We start from the raw sequence: 20,157 nt of genomic DNA on the forward strand, positions 1-20,157 counted from the left end.
ATTTCTAACACATTCTTGAACAAAATCTAATCCAACTTTGTAGTATCCATAGCATTTCCTTAATCTCCGTGCTGCTGTAATGGCGAAAGATCGTCTGAATTATTGCCTGAGTTATAAGAGTTTCCTACGTTATGTGTTTTGAGTGCACCATGATTGAGAATTTGCCTGGGTTAGTACTCTCCTAATCACTTACAGCACAAGTATTTTAAAGAAACAAGGGTCATTATCAAAATCTGCTGTTTTTCTGCTACTGTGGAATCCGAAGTATAGACAAAAATACAATTGTAAATAAGTTGATTTGGAATTAATTATTTTTAAACTAAAGCCTGTGGCTTTCATTGGTATATAAAGGACATGAGCTCTGAAGCTGGCCAACTGCAGTTTAGCTCAATTTTGTTCAAATTGGTTGAGTAACCTTGGGCAATGCACCCTCTTAGCTCGGTACAGTGAAAGTAGTAATCACTTGTGAAGAATTTTTAAAATCATCTACACAGGACTCTTAGCCCACTGCCTAGCATACAAAAGCCTACAGTAATTCTTTTTTCCTTTCATTGACTTAGGTTTAGGAACTAGCTAGGGTTTTCCTTCCTTTTAACAATCCCTGTGTCAAAGGCACCCATTTTTACTTTCTTCTCTCCCTCACCCTGATTTCACTAATCACCCTGTTCTTCTTTCAATGCAGTGACATAGTCTGTTCACCACATCCATGGTCCCTGTGCCGGGTATAGTAGGTGTTTGTTAACCATTGGTTGCTTGAAGGAATTGGGCAACCCCTTGTGTGTGGGTGCACAGTAGTGAACAAGGCGGGGCCCCGGCTGCTGTGGAACTCAGTCTAGGGGGGACAACAGGACAGTGAACACAAAAAGACAATAAAGGGTGAAGTATTAGAATAGAGGAAAATGGCACACACACTCTGACTTCTACCAGGAAGGAAACCTCCTTGAAGGATGTGTGACCCAAGCCCAGACCCTGCAAGATGAGTGCCAGACCCGTGGCAGTTCCCATCTTACTAACCCTTCCCCCGAAATTACAACACAACATCTGAGGACTAACAGTCTCAGTGTGGTGTCACTGGATATTCAAACATAGTACAACTGCTTTCTCATCATTAAACTAAGAACAAAGCTACCTCCCCACCAAAGCATGAGGCCACAGCTTTAGAACGTATTTCATGCTATTTAAGAGTAAGACACTACTTATAATAGTAAATACCAAAATCATGTCTTTGTAATAAAAATGACCTAGCTTGGGCAGATCTGAAATATAAGGCTTTTTTAAAAAAATAGCAAGTCAACCAAGTTTGGATACCTTGAGCTATATGATATTTATCACAGCGATAATTATCAAAAATAGGATTCTGTGATTTCTTAAGTATAACTTCTGTAGTGTTAGGGTTATGAGCAGAGAAACAAAAAAATTAGATCTGTAAAGTAATTTCTGAAAGGTTCAACTTCCTACTTGCAGTTATTACTTTAAGGAAGGGGTAGTGTCCAAAAAGATGACCAGAGAAAGCAAGAGTCAGAGAGCCTCATTTTGAGTTTCCCCGAAACTGGGAGGCCTCACTGTCCGGCACATCTCATTCCCATGTTCTAACTACCTTGACAAAGAATAATTCTTGCCCGTCTGGATTGTGCCTTAACAAATAATACATATCTAATCCACATTTGTCTCTAACTTTGTGAGGTGAACTGTCTCACGTGGACTGTTGCCCAGTGTTTAGAGGTAAATGATAGCAAATTATCTCTTAAGTTAGATTTTAGGTTTAATCAGAACTAGATGCATTTATAAGTGAAAGTTCAGAGATGGCTCCATCTAAATACGGCGTTGCTATTTTTAGTTTATACTTTTTGTAACCACTGTCGTTATTCATGCCTTATTTACTGCAACTGTGTTGGGGTTTTTTTATATTTTTAGTAATTACTATTGTGAGCTAATTTATGTACTGATATTAAAATGGAAAAGTTATGCTTGTTTTGTTCTGTTTTATTTCCAGGGCCCTAATTCAGTCATGATTGTCCTTGTCATGCTGTTGAATATCGGGTTGGCCATTCTTTTTGTTCACTTTCTAACTTGATTGGAGTTAGGAAAGGTAAGACTAGCCTAAATTTCTATACAAAAAATCACACAATGTAACATTTCATCCCGTAGTCAAATTCACATTCTTTTTACCAACTACATATTGTCCTTCACTTTAATTTTGGCTGTGCCTGAATGTGATTCAACATAGTTACCCAATGATATAACTGTTTTGACCCTTCAGTGAAGTCATGACAACTAGTAGTGTTAGCCCACAGTTCTCCCCAATGGTGTCATCAGCCCTTTAAATGGCACACCTCAGGCAGACTCAGACACACCGGGAAGAAGGCTTAGAATTAGCTGGGCTCGTGAGAGAAGTGAAAGTTGGAAAATGCAGCCAGAGGACCCATTCAGTGTCCCGGGGAGTGATTTGTGGCTTTGGGGTCTTCTAGGAGCTGGAGCAAGCAGCCATGTTGGAATGCAAAATTTAATAATCATTCTTTTTTGAAATCTGCTGAAGCAGCCCCATCCGGCGAAGTTCTTGGCATTGGCTACTCCATCTGTCCTAGCAGAGTGTGACTAAACTGGAAATGTATGGAGCTGCATTTTTTTGTTGTTGTTGATGGAAGTCAACAGCTGCCTTACTATTTTACCATCTGACGTTTTCAGTAGGGAGCTGGGGAAACAAACGACCCCGAGGAATGTGGCCGGAGGACTGTGTTGCTGCGGCCGCCTTTCCAGCATTCACTCCTGTCTCATTAGAAGAACTAGGCAGCAGCATCACTCAGCAGTCTTACGCCATGACCTGCTGCTCTAACATCTCCCAGAACGACCTGGGAGAGAACGTTGCGTTTGCTTGTGCACGACTGTGTTTGCTGTTTATTGAAATATGACGTATGGTCACCTACCACGTGCAGTCCTGGCCGGATGAAACACATGTGTTGCATCTCAAGAAAAAGAAACAACAAAATTCTAGAGGAAAATGTGTTGATTTTTTACAGCAATACATCATTTTTTTTTTATGTCATTGAGTCTTCCTGAACCTTTGATGAAATACTGTTTATCTTTTAAAATTTAGCGATTGGAAAACATTTTACCTTCCTAAGAAATAATTGAATTTTAAATATTTTTAACATTACTGAGATGAATTGCTTATGCACTTAGGAGGTGCTAAATTTTAAAAGCTGAAGACAACAGAAGTCGAAGAAGTCAGAATGTTGCATGGGTTGCAGTAATGGGTGTTTAAAGGATTCAGTTTCATTGCTGACGTACTTTACCACCAAATAAAATCTTGTCAGTGGCTATGTTAATTCCCATGAAAGTTAAGCAAGATGCTATTAATAACTGCTCTTCTCTTCCTTTTATCTTACAACTGAAAATTTCTATTGAATACATTCAGGTAGAGCGTAAAGCTTTGTGAAATTAATGCTTCTCAATTTTATGCCTTTCATGTCTTTCAAAGTCCTTTTTTTTATTTCACATCTTAAAGGCTTAGACATTTTTGTTTAAATATTTGTCTTTTGCAGTCCTTGTTATTCTAGCATAATCTGATTTTTTTTTGCTCTTTTATAATTTATCCTTTATTACTCAGAAGCATGCTTACTTTGAGAAACTACATGGTCTTCCTAAAAGTAATTATTTGAAAAAGAAATCAGGGGAGGCAAGGTTTCTGTTAAAACTCTATGAAACATTACATTGTGGAGAGGGAGCTATTCCTAAATATTTTCATGATCCACCATGGTATAATCCAATTCTTTTGGCCTTATTTGCTACCTTTTCAATGCAGAGGAGACAATTCACATATTAGCACAGGTGTGGACAGGATGCTTTGTCACCTGCAGGGAAGTAACCCAGTGGGGTTTTTTTTGCAGAAGTACAATATGTTCAGAATCCTGGGTGTGACCAATGTGGAAATAAAAAAGAAAGTAGAAAGAGAGCAAGTGAAGATTAAAACTTGTATATTTATTTATTTTTTACATTTTGCTTTGACTTTTAAATTTAGGAAATACGTTTTTTACCCCAGAGACGTCTAAGTTCCTGTGTCAGTCTCAGACCTCTCTCTTCTCCTTCCTAACCCCTTAGCTCTTCATGCTGGGAAAGCTGATTATTTTAAAGTAATAAAATATTTAATCTTATTAAGGGTTTATTTAAAATGTGTAATGCTTGGAAATAATGGGTAACAGAAAACTAAAGGATATGTTTATACAGTGAGCATGTTGGTTCATTTATAAATATATGTATGATTTATAAGCTTTTTTAAAAACAAAGCCCAAATTGTTGGTATTTTTCTAAAATGTGCACAGCTGTATTTTACATGAAAGGCTCTTTCTAATGGGTTGTTATACTGTACTCTACATTTTGGACAGCACATGAAGTCTGCCAATGTACTTAATAAAATCTGACTTTGTTTATTTAAAGTTTCTTGCTGTGAAAAAGAACTCCCTACCTGTGAGTTCCTTTATTTATAATCCTTGAAACCAAAATGTATAATGTACAGTTTTCACAACTGTATCTGCTCTAATAAAAAAAAAAGTTGGTTATTTAAAAAGTTGCAGGTGTTTTTCCTTTGTGAGTAAATTACTGTCTGCGTTATGTGGAATTTTTGGTGATGCTGCTGGTAGTGTTGAAAGAAAGATCTGAAAAATTAACAATAGAAATGGGAGGTGGTGTTCAAAGAAGCCACATGGCAGAAGGTCACTGTACCACATCATTCTTTCTTCCTACATTGCTTTCATCCTGAGCCTTCCAAATCATTTTGCAAACTAAGACGCAGCCCTCAGTTGGTGCTTTCATGAACTGAATTAGTGCCCTATCCATGGTTTCAAGTCAGCTCCTGTTTTTTTAAGGAAAACTCAAAATTGGAATAAATTCCTTCATGGATACTTTTTAATTAACTAAAGCTTTTTTTAACTATCATTGTACCCTAAATAAATTAATGTGTTGCTATGGCCCCAACTGCTTAAGCACACTTCTGGAAGCTTAGGCCAGTGTGCAGTTTACATGAACCCACTGTCACTAGAAGTTCCAGCCACTGGGCTCCCTTTGAAGCTGTGCTCGGAGCTGGCCCCGGTGATCTACCTTGAACGTGTAATAAAAGGACCGCCTTCAGAACAGCTTTTTAAATTCCCAAGTTTGTCGCTCCTGTTGAGGGCTGATATACTGGAGACTTCCATATAAATAATGCACGAAGTTATTACCTTTAGGTACTAACAGGTTTATCAACTTACTCTCCTAGCAAATCCTAAAGGAATGCAACACAGAACAGTTTTGGAGCAGGCAGGAAGGCACAGGGTGCTGGAAAGATTTTAATTCCAGACTCATGTCCAAACCACACGTCTTAATGGTAGAAGCCAACGCTCAGGAGAAGACTGTGTGGTTAGAAAAAATCTGGAGAACATTCTGCATGCCCATTACATGCAGTCACCACTTCCAGAGTTGTGGTGACCAGGCTTCCCAGGCTCACACTCGGCAGCTTGCCACCACCTCTCATTGCTCCAGGAAGTTGTGTAGCCTTGTCTGTCCAACTTTGTACACAGCTGTGGACGTGGCACCGTCTGCCTGTTCACAGGACCGGCTCACGAGGCTGTGTTTAATTATCTCAGATTTGTGAACCATGTCCAACCTTTCATTCTTACTCCAAAAATACCGAAAAGTAGTTGAGTATTTTCTCAGAGCCTCTATAGGAGTTGGATTAATGGGAGTAAGAGAGAATAACAAAATCTATAGAATATAATGAATACTGATGAACGCCATGAACATGGATGAACTTCTGGCTGTAGTCATGATTGACAGTCAGCCCTCCTCTAATCTGTTCCCCTGGGTTTTTTTTTTCTCTGTAAAACAGGTGTAACCATAGCACTGACCTCACAGGCTAGTTGTAAGGATGCAGTGAGCTCATTTATGTTAAGTGCTTAGAACAGTGCTTGACACAGCAACTGCTGTGTATATGGTAGCTTTTACTAACTGACACAACTAGGGGGAAAAATGCCTGTAAGTGTCTAAAACACATTAGAAAATATAGTGATATCCCACTAAAGGCCCCTTTGTAACAGTTAATTATGCCATAGGTTATATGGAGTTCTTTCTTCAGTGAGTCTTTCTCACAGTGAAAACCGAACACCACACTTACAGACTTCCTTCTCAACACTCACGTGTGTTTTTCAGTATAGAACATGAGACACTTGCTTTACAAAGAACTTTCACTTCAGTGTTTCATGAAATTCATATAAAATTCCGATGAAAGATTTCCTGCAGTTAAATGACTTGCCCAAGGTACTGTTGCCAAAAATTATTAAAATTTGTGATTTTGACCTGACTCTAAATATTGTGCTTTTTCATGCCATATATGGGCTAGCCTTGTTCCACACTGTCACACTCTTTGACCATGAAAAGGTAGAAAATATGAAATTCAAGGTAACATGGCAATTTAATGAGCCCATATCTATAAGTACCTTAATGCCACTTGTTGATGTAATTATAGTGGAGTCTGAATAACGTATTTACAATCCTGTTTCCTGAGTTTTAGTAATGTATTTATCTGTGGTATTTATTTTTTGAACCTTATAAAATACTAAAATTATTAACAAGAATTTAGCGTTTAAATGACATCTTGGTCTTTTGGAATAAGGGGCACGTTATACATGAATTTGATGTTGAGTTTGAACTTGATCTCTAGGATTAACCCAGAAATTACACATAGCACCTAGAAGGCATAAAAGATTTAGACAAATGTCATGGTATTTTTTTGACACTTTATGTGTGTGCAATAAAATTTCCATGATAATTGCCTTCAATCCCATCTGATAGAGATAAACTATGAGTAGAATTGACACAAAAGTGAGGGCCTGAGATTTGTTCAGCCAGCGATGGATAAAGCTGTTCAGTTACTATGGTAAAGGGTACAGCGTATCAACGTCTGGTCAAGATGGTGGATTAGGTAGACTTTGTGCTCACCTCTTCCCATGACCATATTGAAATTACAACTATAGGACAGCCATTGTTGAAACCCACCTGAGGACTAACTGAACAGAATTCTTGTAACTAAGAATACAAAGAAGCAGCCACATCGAGACTGGTAGGCGGCACAGAGATGCAGAACAGGCAGGTCCCCCACCAACAGTGTGGCAATTAAGAATTAGGAGGGATATCTTGGCTGCACAGTTCCTTCCAGTGGAGTGATGTGTCTCAGCCCCACGCTGGGCTCCCCTGCCTAGGGCTCCAGTGCCAGGGTGAGGAGTCCCCATGATATCTGGCTGTGAAAACCACCAGGGATTGTGGCTGAGTGAGAATGAGGGTGCTGGAGATCTAGACACTGCAGGTCATAAGACCTGAGCACAGACTCACTCACAAACTAGCCCTGGGCTCCATGCCAGTACAGCAGCTACCAAAGGAGCAGGGGCATACAGGGAGGAACTGAACTGACTAGCTTCAAGGCTAGGGCTGGAGGGCTGGGGTCAGGGCAGCTCTCTCCAAGAATGTTGTGCCAACAGGTACCACTGTTCCTTTGTCGAGTTTCCCAACCACATCCCAGCCTGCAGTGGCAGGTGGGTACCAAATCTGAGCTCCATACTAACTTGGCTAACATCATTCACCCTGCCATGGTGATTCCTTGAGACCTCACTTAACCCGCAAGGCTGGCCCAAGGCCTTCTAGCTGCTTTTCCAAATAAGTGGCCTTCCTCAGCTCACACCTCAGACTTTCCTAAAATCTCTTCAAGGTCCACAAACACCGAACAAGCAGTGACTGTTCTTAGCATGCCCAATTTCTCTTGCTAAGCAGCCGCAACCCGGGCATTGGGGCAGCCAACCTCAGTTCATAGTCTACCCTCTCTTAGGTGCCTTCAAGTCCAGCATAGGTGACAGCTCACTTTGTAGCTTCTACCAATTGTTTCTGGACCAGGCCCAGGTAGTAGCTAAATTTGGCCTGCTTCAGAGCCCCTTCCAAAAGGCCCCCAAACAATACCCTGTGCCATACCCAACCAACTCCACAAATACCCAAATGGCAGACTCAAACTAAACCCACTAAAACCCCTCTCTGTGGGGGTGACCCACACACAGTAGCCCATCTGCTGTAGTCATAGCAAGCCCACACAGCCAATCAGTCCAGTCCACCCACTGATGTGCCACCACCAATCAAGGCTCAGCTACAACAGGCGAGCACACACAACCCACACAAGGAGGACACCTGGAGCATCTAGGTCTCTAAAATTTGTATGGAACCACAAAAGATCCCAAACAGTCAAAGCAATATTAAGAAAGAACAAAGAATTATCATGTTACCTCATATTGAACTATACTACAAGACTGTAGTAATCAAAACAACCTATTGACTGGCATAAAAACAGACACATTAGATCAATGGAACAGAATAGAGAGCCCAGAAATAAACCCATGTCTCTATGGTTGTTTAATTTATGACAAAGGAGGCAAGAATATACAATGGAGTAGAGTCAGTTTCTTCAATAAATAGTGTTGGGAAACTGGACAGATATATGCAAAAGAATGAAAGTGTTTCACTTTCTTATATACAAGAATAAACTCAGAATGGACTAAAGATTTAAAAGGAAGACCCGAAACTAAAACTCCTAGAAGAAAATATAAGCAACAAACTCTTTGACATCATTTTTAGTAATATTTTTTGGATATGTCTCCTTAAGCAAGGCAAACAAAATAAACAAATAGGACTACAGCAAACTAAAGAGTTTTTGCACAACAAACAAAAACCATCAATAAAACAAAAAGATCCACTGAATGAGAAATGATATTTGCTAATGATACATTCAATAATGGTTTAATATCCAAAATATATAAAGAATTCATACAATCTAACACCAAAAAAAAAAAATTATCCAACTGAGAAAAAAATGGGCAGAGGGTATGAACAGACATTTCTCCAAAAAGGACATACAGATGTCCAACAGACATTTGAAAAGAAGCTCAACATCACTAATTATCAGGAAAATACAAATTAAAACCCCAGTGAGATATCACCTTCTACCTGTCAGAATGGCTATCATCAATAAATCAGCAAACAACTGTTGGTAAGGATATGGAGGAAAGAGAACCCTTGTGCACTGTTGGTGGGATTATAAATTGATGCAACCACTATGGAAAATAGTATGGAGATTCTTCAAAAAATTAAAACTAGAACTACAATATGACCCAGCAATTCCACTTCTGGGTATACATCCAAAGGAAAAAAAAATAACCATTAGTTTGAAAAGATATATGCACCCCTGCACCCCCATGTTCTTTGCAGCATTAGTTCCAATAGCCAAGATATGAAAGCAACCTACATGTCTGTTGATAGATTAATGGGTAAAGAAGAGCTAGTTCGTATGTACAGTAGAATACTAGTTAGCCAGAAAATATAATGAAATTTTGCCATTAGCTACAGCATGAATGGACCTAGAGGGCATTATACTAAATGAAATAAGTCAGACAGAGAAAGACAAATACTATATGATTTCATTTATATGTGGATTCTAAAAAACAATAAATTAACAAAACAAAAAACAAACTCAGAGATACAGAGAACAAATTGATGATTGCCAGATGGGAGACGGGTTGGGAGGCTGGGAGAAAAAGTAGAAGTGATTGAGATGTACAAATTGTCAGTTATAAAAACAGCCGCGGGGATATAAATGACAGCATAGGGAATATATTGTAGTAATATTGTAATAACTATGTATGGTGTCAGATTATTATCTTGATCACTTAATAAGTTATATAAATGTCTAATGACAATCTGGTACACCTGAAACTAATTTTATATGTCACGTGTACTTGAAAAATAAATTTAAAAAAAAAATTTAAAAAAAAGAATACAGTATATTAATCTTTGAAGAGAGTTTTGGAGAGAGGATTTAGAGGCATAAATTTAGTAAAGATTATTATAGTGTTTACATACTAATCTTCCCTTGTCTGCATACTTGGCCCAAGCAAACTCATTGGTGAACTATCAAGAACAACATCACACATTCAGTGGAATTCAAGATGATATTTGCTTAAGAGAAAGCAATGGAAGTCTTTGGTTTCAGGACTATATATGTCACATTCCTGACATTTATGATACATTTTGGAAGAAAGGAATCTAATAGGTAAATACCACATCCCCTGTGCAGTAAAAGCAGATGCAAAGGTGACAAGCAGCTAAAGTCATCTAATTTTCTCCTGTTCAGGGCGTGTTGAAGCAGTTTCCAACCAGTAGAGCAGGCACCTAGAAGTCAAGTAGCTGTTTCTGAAGTTGATAAAAGTCAAGAAGATGCTCAAACATGAAATTGTTGTAGAGCTAACAAGTGGTGAAACCTTTCACCAAAGGCCTACAGATAGCATTTTAGAAAGGAATTTAATGTCAGACAACTGGACCAGATAAAAAGTTAGCAGAGGTTAGAAATACTCAAATCCCTACTACAATATTCAAAAGGAAAGTAAGGTATCATTAAGTCCGTTGTTACTCATCAGTCCAGTGAAACCAAGCAGGAATTTGGGAAGTGATCTCAACATAAGAAAGCTCCAAAAAATGAAATAATTCTGCACTCAAAACAAGGTTTGTTGCACCTGACCTGACAATGGCACAATGGATAGAGCATCAGACTGGGACGGAGAGGACCCGGGTTCGAAACCCCAGGGTCACCGGCTTGAGCCCAAGGTTGCTGGCTTGAGCAAGGAGTCACTTGCTCTGCTGTAGCCCTCCCCTTCCCCCCCCCCCACCACGTCAAAGCACAAAGGAGAAAGCAGTCAATGAACAACTAACGTGCCACAATGAAGAACTGATGCTTCTCATCTCTCTCCATTCCTGTCTGTCTGTCCCTCTCTCTGTCTGTCTCTGTCACACACTAATACACTCACACATACACACACACACACACAAAATAATCAAGATTTCTTGTCTGCATCCAGTGTGTTTGCCATGATAAAAGTGATGTGAGGTATTCAGCATAATTTGTCATTTCCACTGTCTACTTTGTTATTTTTCTATATTTTCTTACAGTTTGGTTTTCTGCCATTAGAATGTCTGTGCAAAAAATATCTTTCCATTTATTCTAATAAACATGTACTTTCTTTCTTCATAAAAAGAAGAATCTCAATGATCTAACCTGAAGATCCTACCAGACTGTATTTTGGGGTTTCCATTGGTTTATTCCAACTACTCACAATTAGCCTGTAATTGTGTTGACATTCTAACAACTACCTGGGCAAATTACAAAGGAAGCCCTTGAAACCTATTGGCTATGCTGCTCCATGTTTTCAAGGATTTTATTACCAGGGGTTCAGTACCCCGCCTAATGCCTCAGAGCGCTGCAAGTCCAAGCTCTCCGTCATACCTAATCATCGCTCCTTGTCAGACTCCTCAGACCAGCAACATGCTTGGACACACAATTCACCACTGCAGTTTGACAGACATCCCAGCTTAGTTGAGATTAATTCCACTAGAGAAGCAGCAGGTGACCTAAATTCAGACATGCCACTTTCTCAGATACTGTCTTTATGGAACTTCCATTTTGAGTTGTCCTCATTGCCCTTGGATATGCTAGCACATGGCCAAACATCACCTGTTCATGTAGCTATACTCGAAGGATAGTTTTGATGTCTGTAAGATAAGAACAATAACATCTGTCTTGTAGTGTTTTTTTCAATTGCAGTTTACATTCAATATAATTCTGTATTGTTTTAGGTGCACTGAATAGTGTTTAGACAATCCTATACTTTACAAAGCATTCCCCCGATATATCAAGTACCCACCTGGTACCACACGTGGTTATTACAGTATTGTTGACTATGTTCCCTGTGCTGTACTTTACATCCTCATCACTATTTCATAACTGCCAATCTGTACTTCTTAATCCCTTCACCTTTTTCACCCAGTCCCCAAATCCCCTCCCCTATGGCAACCATCAGTTTCTCCTCTGTATCTATGCCTCATAGTGTTTTTATAAGAATCAAAACGGGTAACTTCAGTCAACTCCCAGGCACATAGTAAACTCTCAAAATGTGGTAGGTACTAGTCTCACATTTATTAGCAATTTTTATTTATTTATCAAACTGTATGTGTTACACATAATTAATGTTTCTTAAAATTCACTGAAATGGAAGTCGACCAGTCTTTAGTCATTAAGCCTCAAGTCCTGCCCTAGAAAATGTATTCTGCATATAGAATCCATTGTACTTTATACAATTAAATGGGTTCCTTCCTAAAAGCAAAAAGCAGACCATTAAAATTCAAAGCTCCCAGTGGTCATCTGAAGGTGCACCGGCAAGTATTAATGTAGCCTCATGAAAGGCTTAGGAATATTTAATAAGATGGAACACTCATTACATACACTGGCTATGGCTATTTATCATATTAATGTCTATTAGTTACAAAAAATGGCATAAGAAAAAGATACAATTAAGGTGTATATGAAACAAAGGCTTGCCACAATGACTATAATCTCGGGTTGTAGGAACTTTCTGAGGTATGTAATAAAATAAAATAAAATAATATCAAGATTTTCACTGATATACAAAACATAATCACTGCAGTTGTGAACATAGGCAAATGGCTCTGTCGTTACATAAAATTAAAATACATGTAATCAGAAATAATAGCAAAGCAAGATAATGTGAGCTCTTCCAGAGCTGAGGACTCAGTGCAGCATCCATTAGTTTGCAAATTCTGTCATTGATATTTACAGAAAAAGAACAAAGAAGTCAGTGCCCCAGTTCACTGCAGACCTCCTCCAGATAGCTGAATCCCCCAGAAAACTAAACTGGGGTGCTTTTCTGCAATGGATAACAGGAAACTATTCTCCTGTTTGAAACATAATCTAGTTACAACTTTAAGAAAAACCTAACATGATATGAAAATAACCTCCTGGGACTAACTTGCTGTTATACCATTAAAAACACACACACTTGCTTTTTCTCCAAAATCTCACCAAATCCCATTCTATACCAGCCACAACAAGATGGAGCCTTTCAGAGGTTCTCAGTCTGGCACCAGCACTAGGACCACCTGCAGGTAAAACACTGTTGAGCCCACAAAGCTTCCAATTGAGGAGATCTGGGAATTCATTTCTAACATGTGTGCAAGTGCTACTGCGGCTGGCCGGGGCACCTCACTTTGAGAACCACTGCTCTATGTAATCAAGCAACCTGCAAGTATCAAGCACCAACTACATTCAGGCCCTCTGCTTGGTTGTATGTCTGGAATGGCAAAGAGCGTAGAGAAGCGTGAAAAGGAACACACACACCTAACATCATGTTCTTCGGTCTTCTAATAACTCAGGGAAGCACATCCCCGTTTTACATAGAAGAAAACCAAGGCCCAGAGAGATGGAGAAAACTGTTTTACCAAACACAGCTGATGAGTAGGGGAGCCAAGACTGCCCCCGGGGGCCTGTAGCTCCAAGTCCTGGGTGCTCCTTCCCCTACATCTCAGCAGCTCTGCCTCTGTCCTCTGCCCACCAAGAGCTTAGAACAAAAGGCACAGTTGGTGAGTCCTTCAGACTGCCAATAAGCAAGATAGCATGAAGGTCGAGTCCTCGAGGTTCATCAGGACAGAACATCGGTGTCTGAGGTTGAAGGCAGGTATCAGTGAGTGAGAGTCACTCTAGTGAGCACAGAGTAAGTTATCAAACCCAACATGAAATTGAACCTCATTCTTCAAGCTTTGCACACTCCAATACTTCTGTTTTATCAGTGGTGCTCACACTTGCAAGCCTACACATCACTCCCTCTGTCCATCTGTGCAGACTTTCTCCCCTAGTTTTGACAGGAAAGAAAACAACTAAGCAGTTAAAGGTGACGACAGCGTCTGCACGTACAAATCCCATCACGTCCCACTGACTTTTCTCTGTGACCTCCAAGCAGGAAGAGGAAGCCTGATTAGCAGAGAAAAAGCAGAGACTGGCAGGAAGCAAGGGGGCTTCTAGAAAAACATCCTAATCCTTATTTTCGTCAGGAGCTGTGTGTAGGATTTAAGGAAGCCAATCCCTCCAGGAGCCTCGGACAAGTGCCCTCTCTGCCCCAGAGAGTTTATTTTCAACATGGAGATCTTCCACGGATAGCAAGAATAGACACACACAGAGGAAAAGATACACACGGTCAATAACCGTGCAAAGATGCTCAGCCCGACTGGCGGCCAGGAAAATGCAAATTAAAATACAGTTTTCAAACTTCAGTCCCTGCCACACTGATTACATCCTTGGCTGAAACGGGAAGGGAACTTGATTTGGAATCCACACTGGGTATCAAATCCAGAGCGGCTTTGCTTTCCAGATCTGGGAATTCAACTTAATAATGTCCCTCCTCAGCGACTCCAGTCCACCTTGCTTGACTGATAGCACTTCATTCAGTGATGAGACTGATATAATTTAACAACTGATTCTCTGCCCTAATGACTGTTTTAACTATAAAAAAAGATATGCCGTAAGGTAGTTTATTGTTTCATACATTTAATACTTAAATAAGAATAAAAGAAGTACACAAAATTAAATTATGTTATAAGAAAGTTTTAAAATATTAATGAAAAAATATTAAATAATATCTAACAAAACCAGTAAAACTGTTATTTAAGATATTTTCAATGACAGCTTGTCACCCCCTGGTTGTTCGGCAAATTTTCTCTTTATGTTATATGTTTGTTTACTGAAGTAACAAATGCAATGGAATTAAAATGTAGTATTTCATCAAAGGTATAATGAGTTTTATAAAATGAATAAATATATATTACAGGCATAGTTCCGTCAAACTTTTTTCACCCATGGACAGAATGAACATTACTATGGGTGCTTAGAATACGCTGTTGTGCACATGAACATTAAAAAAGAGTAAAGAATGTAAATTTGTGATTTCCACGTCAAGCGGCTGCCCAGGCACCCACCTGAGAAAGAACCCTGATTACAAGTGCCATTTTAACAACTGGTTCACCGAACTCAACAAAAAATTAGGTACCGGTCCTGCCAAACCAGTGTGAACCAGTTAAATTCCACCACTGACTTGGTCCCATCTCTCTACCCCAGCAGTGCCTGGAACATACACACATACAGAAAGACTGATGAGTAATAAAACTGAAATAACCTTGGCCTTGGACAGTTTGCACACTAGTATAGGAACCATCTTCCACAACAGGCCCTGCAAATATGACACCCCAATTCTTCTGTCTGTCAGTGTTAATACTACTATGTTCAATGGAAAGGGGGTTAATAGTTTGCGGAAGAGTAAGAAGTGTTAAACATATGTAGAAGTTCTGTTGAGATATCACTCATTTTCATTTGGCAAAAGTGAGAGCTAAATGCCTTTGTAAAATTGGTTTGCTAAGCAATTTGATAACATATCCAAGAAGGCCAGCAGTTGATTGGTCTTGGGGAAGAAAATGATTCTTGACCAACAGGTCTAACGCTTGAGTGAAGCAAAGAGCATGAATCATTTCTAGAGGCCTGCTGTACAACTTTGTGTCTATAGATAACAATACTATATAGTGCACTTAAAATCTAAGAGAGGAAACCTCATGCTAAGTTATCTTACCACAATAATTTTTTTTATTATTATTACTTAAAACCTTGAAATTTTTCAGGAATTTAAGATTAGGGGCGTAGCTGAATGGAGTTAGAAGCTCCTTCAGAGATCAGTTCCTTATTGCTTACTTACCTTAGAGTGGTGACTGTGGAGATGAAGAGAAAGGAACAGATCAGAGCCACACCAAGGTGGTAAATGATTTCGTGTGGAGCGTGTGGGAAAAGTAGAACTCAAGAGTAACGTCCAGGTTTGAGGCCCTTAACTAAAGACAGGGAACGGGGGAGAAGGAGTGCACGGTGAACAGAACACATCAACTTCAGTGGGAGACATCGCAGCCTGAGGTGTCTGTGAGATGGCCAAGTGGACAGGACGCGACTGGTATACAGGCCCCAAGTTCAAGAGGACATTCCATGATCAAGACATATACTGAGTGTAGAGTGGGGAGAAAAGCACTCATTCATATGCAGATATCTGCTCTTTATAAATTATTCTACCCATTTATTAGAGCAGGATCCTCAAAAGAACTATGTTCAGTAGATTTTTTTATTGTGGTAAAATATCCGTAATATCAATTTATTATTCTAACTGTTTTTAAGTGCACAGCCCAGTGGCAGTAAGGACAGGGAGTGTTGTACAGCCACCACCCCTACCCATCTGCAGGAGATGTTTTAAACTGCCGCTTAAAAAAAAAATTTATTTAAATTTATTGTGTTAACATAGATTCAAGTGTCCCACTCAATATAACATCCTCAAACCTAGCCCCATGTCCCCCATTACACCCTCTTTGCCCCCTCCCCCTAACTTCCTCCCTCCTTCCCTCTGGGATTTGCTGTCCTGTTATCCATGTCTATGTGTTACGTATACAATATAATTTCACTACTCCCTTCACCTTCTCTGATCCCATCCCCTCATCCCTCTTCCCTCTGACAGCTGTCCCTCTGCTCCCTGTGACCCTGCCTCTGTCTCTATTCCATTCCTCAGTTCATTTTGTTCATTAGATTCCACATATAAGTGAGATCATATGATATTTGTCTTTCTCTGCCTGGCTTATTTCACTTAGCATAATAATCTCCAGAACCATCCATCCATGCTGTCACAAAAGGTAAGATGTCCTTCTTTTTCACATCCGCTAGTATTTCATTGTGTATGTATACCACTGCTTTTTAATCCTCTCGTCCACTGACGGACTTTGGGCTGTTTCCAGATCTTCGCTATTGTAAACAATGCTCCCATAAACATGGGGGTGCATATCTTCTTTTGAATCAGTGTTTGGTATTCTTAGGATATATTCCTAAAAGTGGGATAGCTGGGTCAAAAGGCAGTTCCATTTTTAATTTTTTGAAGAAATGCCATACTGTTTTCCACAGTGGCTGCACCAGGCTGCATTCCCACCAGCAGTGCAGGAGGGTTCTTTTCTCCACACCCTCCCCAGCACTTATTGTGTGTTGATTTGTTAATAAGCACCATTCTGACTGGTGTGAGGTGTTATCTCATTGTGGTTTTAATTTGCATTTCTCTGATGATTAGTGATGTTGAATATCTTTTCATATGCCTATTGGCATCTGTATGTCCTCTTTGGAGAAGTGTCTATTCAGTTCCTTTGCCCATTTTTAAATTGTATTGTTTACCTTCCTGGTGTCAAGTTTTAGAACTTCTTTATAAATTTTAGTTACTAACCCCTTATCAGACGTATTGGTGAATATGTTCTCCCATTGTGTAGTTTGTCTTTTTATTTTGTTCATGGTGTCTTTTGCTTTTAGTTTGATATAGTCCCATTTGTTTATTTTGTCCTTTATTTCCTTTGCCCATGGAAGCAAATCAGCAAAAATATTGCTACAAGGGATATCGAAGATTTTACTGCCTGTTTTCTTCCAAGAAGTTTATGATTTTGTGACTTAACATTTAAGTCTTTTATCCATTTTGAGTTTATTTTTGTGAATGCTATAAATCAGTGATCTAGTTTTTTGGTTTTTTTCTTTTTTTGCATGTACCTGTTCAATTTTCCCAACACCATTTATTGAAGAGACTGTCTTTACTTCATTGTATGCTCTTACCTCCTTTGTCAAATATCAATTGACCATAAAGAGTTGGGTTTATTTCTGAGTTTTCTGTTCTGTTTTATTGATCAGTATGCCTGTTCTTATGCCAGTACCAAGCTGTTTTGATTACAATAGCCTTGTAGTATAACTTGATATCAGAAAGTGTGATACCTCCCACTTTATTCTTCATTTTCAAAATTGCTGAGCCTATTCATGTTCTTTTTTGGTTCCATATAAATTTTTGGAATATTTACTCTATACCTTTGAAGTATACCATTGGTATTATAATAGAAATTGCATTGAATTTATAGATTGCCTCGGATAGTATAGACATTTTAATGATGTTTATTTTTCCTATCCATGAACATGATTTATGCTTCCATTTCTTTCTTCCTTGATTCCTTTTCTCAATGACTTATAATTCTCTGAGAACAAGTCTTTTACCTCCTTGGTTAAATTTGCTCCTAGCTACCTTATTCTTTATTTTTCAGAAGATAGAAACAGGGAGGCAATCAGACAGACTCCCGCATGCACCTGACCGGGATCCACCTGATATGCCCACCAGGGGGCGATGCTCTGCCCATCAGGAGCATCCCTTGCGGCCATAGCCACTCTAGCGCCTGGGGCAAAAGCCGTGGAGCCGTCCACAGTGCCTGGGCCAAATTTGCTTCAATGGAACCTTGACTGCAGGAGGGGAAGAGAGAGATAGAGAGAAAGGAGAGGGAGAAGGGTGGAGAAGTAGATGGATGCTTCTCCTGTATGCCCTGACCAGGAATCGAACCTGGAACTTCCACACACTGGGCCAATGCTCTACCGCTGAGCCAACCAGCCAGGGCCCTAGTTACTTTATTCTTTTTGTTGCAATAGTGAAGGGGATTGTTTCCTTAATTTCCCTTTCAGATAGTTTATTATTGGTGTACAAAGATGCCACTGATTTCTAAATATTAATATTATATCCTGCCACCTTGCTGAATTCATTTATCAGGTCTAGTAGTTTTTTGACTGAGACTTTAGAGATTTCTCTGTACAGTATCAGGTCATCAGTAAATAATGATAGTTTTACTTCTTTTCCAATTTGGGTGCCTTTTATTTCTTCTTCTTGTTGTCTGATTGCTGTGGCTAGGACTTCTAGAACTATGTTGAATAAGAGTGGTGAAATGGGGCACCCCTGCCTTGTTCCTGATCATAAAAGGATTGCTTTTAATTTTTGCCCATTGAGTGTGAAGTTGGCTGTGGGTTTGTCATAGATGGCCTTTATTATGTTGAGGTATGTTCCCTGTATCCCCACTTTGTGGTGAGTTTTTATCATAAATGGGTGCTAGATTTTATCAAATGGTTTTTCTGCATCTACTGATATTATCATGTGACTTTTATCTTTCCTTTTGTTTATGTGATGAATCACATTTATTGATTTGCGAATATTGTACCAGCCTTGCCTCCCCAGAATGAAACCCACTTGATAATGATGTATGATCTTTTTGATGTATTGCTGGATTTGGTTTGCTAATATTTTGTTGAGGATTTTAGCATCTATTTTCATCAGGTAATTGGCCTATAGTTTTCTTTCTTTTTAGTATCTTTATCTTGTTTTGGAATGAGAATAATGCTTCCCTAGAAAAAGAGTTTGGAAGTCTTCCCTCCTCTTCAATTTTTTGAAATAGCTTGAGAAGGATAGGTGTTAGTTCTTTGAATGTTTGGTGAAATTTGCCTATGAAGCCATCTGGTCTAGGACTTTTGATTGCTGGGAGATTTTTGATAACTGTTTCAATTACATTTGTTCTAATTAGTCTGTTTAGGTTTTCTGATTCTTCCAGATTGAGTTTGGAAGATAACATGTTTCTAGGAATTTATCTATTTCACATAGGTTGTCCCATTTTTTAGCATATAGATCTTCATAGTATTTTCTTACAATCCTTTATATTTCTGCAGTATCAGTTGTTACTTCTCCACTTTCATTTCTAATTTTATTTATTGGAGTCCTCTCTCTTTTTTTCTTGGTGAATCTGGTTAAAAGTTTATCAATCTTGTTCACCTTTACAAAGAACCAGCTCTTGGTTTCACTGATGTTTTATATCATTCTTTAAGCCTCTATGTCATTTATTTCCACTCTGATCTTTATTATTTCCTTCCTTCTACTTCTTCTGGACTTTGTTGTTCTTTTTCTAGTTCTTTTAGATGTAGGGTTAAGTTGTTTATTTGAGCTTGTTCTTGCTTCTTAAAGTATGCCTATAATGCTATGAACTTCCCTCTCAGGACTCCTTTTGCTGTGTCTCATAAATTTTTTATTTTTTTATTTTTCTGAGGTTGGAAACGGAGAGGCAGTCAGACAGACTCCCGCATGCGCCCGACTGGGATCCACCCGGCACGCCCACCAGGGGGCGATGCTCTGCCCATCTGGGGCATCACTCTGCCGCTATCAGAGCCATTCTAGCGCCTGAGGCAGAGGCCACAGAGCCATCCTCAGCGCCCGGGCAAACTTTGCTCCAACGGAGCCTTGGCTGCGGGAGGGAAAGAGAGAGACAGAGAGGAAGGAGAGGGGGAGGGGTGGAGAAGCAGATGGGCGCTTCTCCTGTGTGCCCTGGCCGGGAATCGAACCCAGGACT

At 39.3% G+C, this 20,157-nt stretch overlaps 1 protein-coding gene across 3 annotated transcripts in view; it reads left to right on the forward strand.

Annotated features, from left to right (window-relative positions):
• Positions 1-4,552, forward strand: part of JPH1 (junctophilin 1) — an 86,782-nt gene extending 82,230 nt beyond the window's left edge. Inside the window, exons 5-6 of one of the 3 annotated variants that reach the window (XM_066378864.1) lie at positions 1,994-2,089; positions 2,537-4,552. In XM_066378864.1, coding sequence (XP_066234961.1) covers positions 1,994-2,074 — 81 coding nt within the window. In that variant the 3' untranslated portion in view covers positions 2,075-2,089; positions 2,537-4,552. The remainder of the gene's footprint in view (positions 1-1,993; positions 2,090-2,536) is intronic. The other 2 variants (XM_066378863.1, XM_066378865.1) reach the window with 2 other exon arrangements.
• Positions 4,553-20,157: the final 15,605 nt, after the last annotated feature.

Source organism: Saccopteryx leptura, chromosome 3 (genome assembly GCF_036850995.1).
Source record: "Saccopteryx leptura isolate mSacLep1 chromosome 3, mSacLep1_pri_phased_curated, whole genome shotgun sequence".
NCBI lineage: Eukaryota > Metazoa > Chordata > Mammalia > Chiroptera > Emballonuridae > Saccopteryx > Saccopteryx leptura.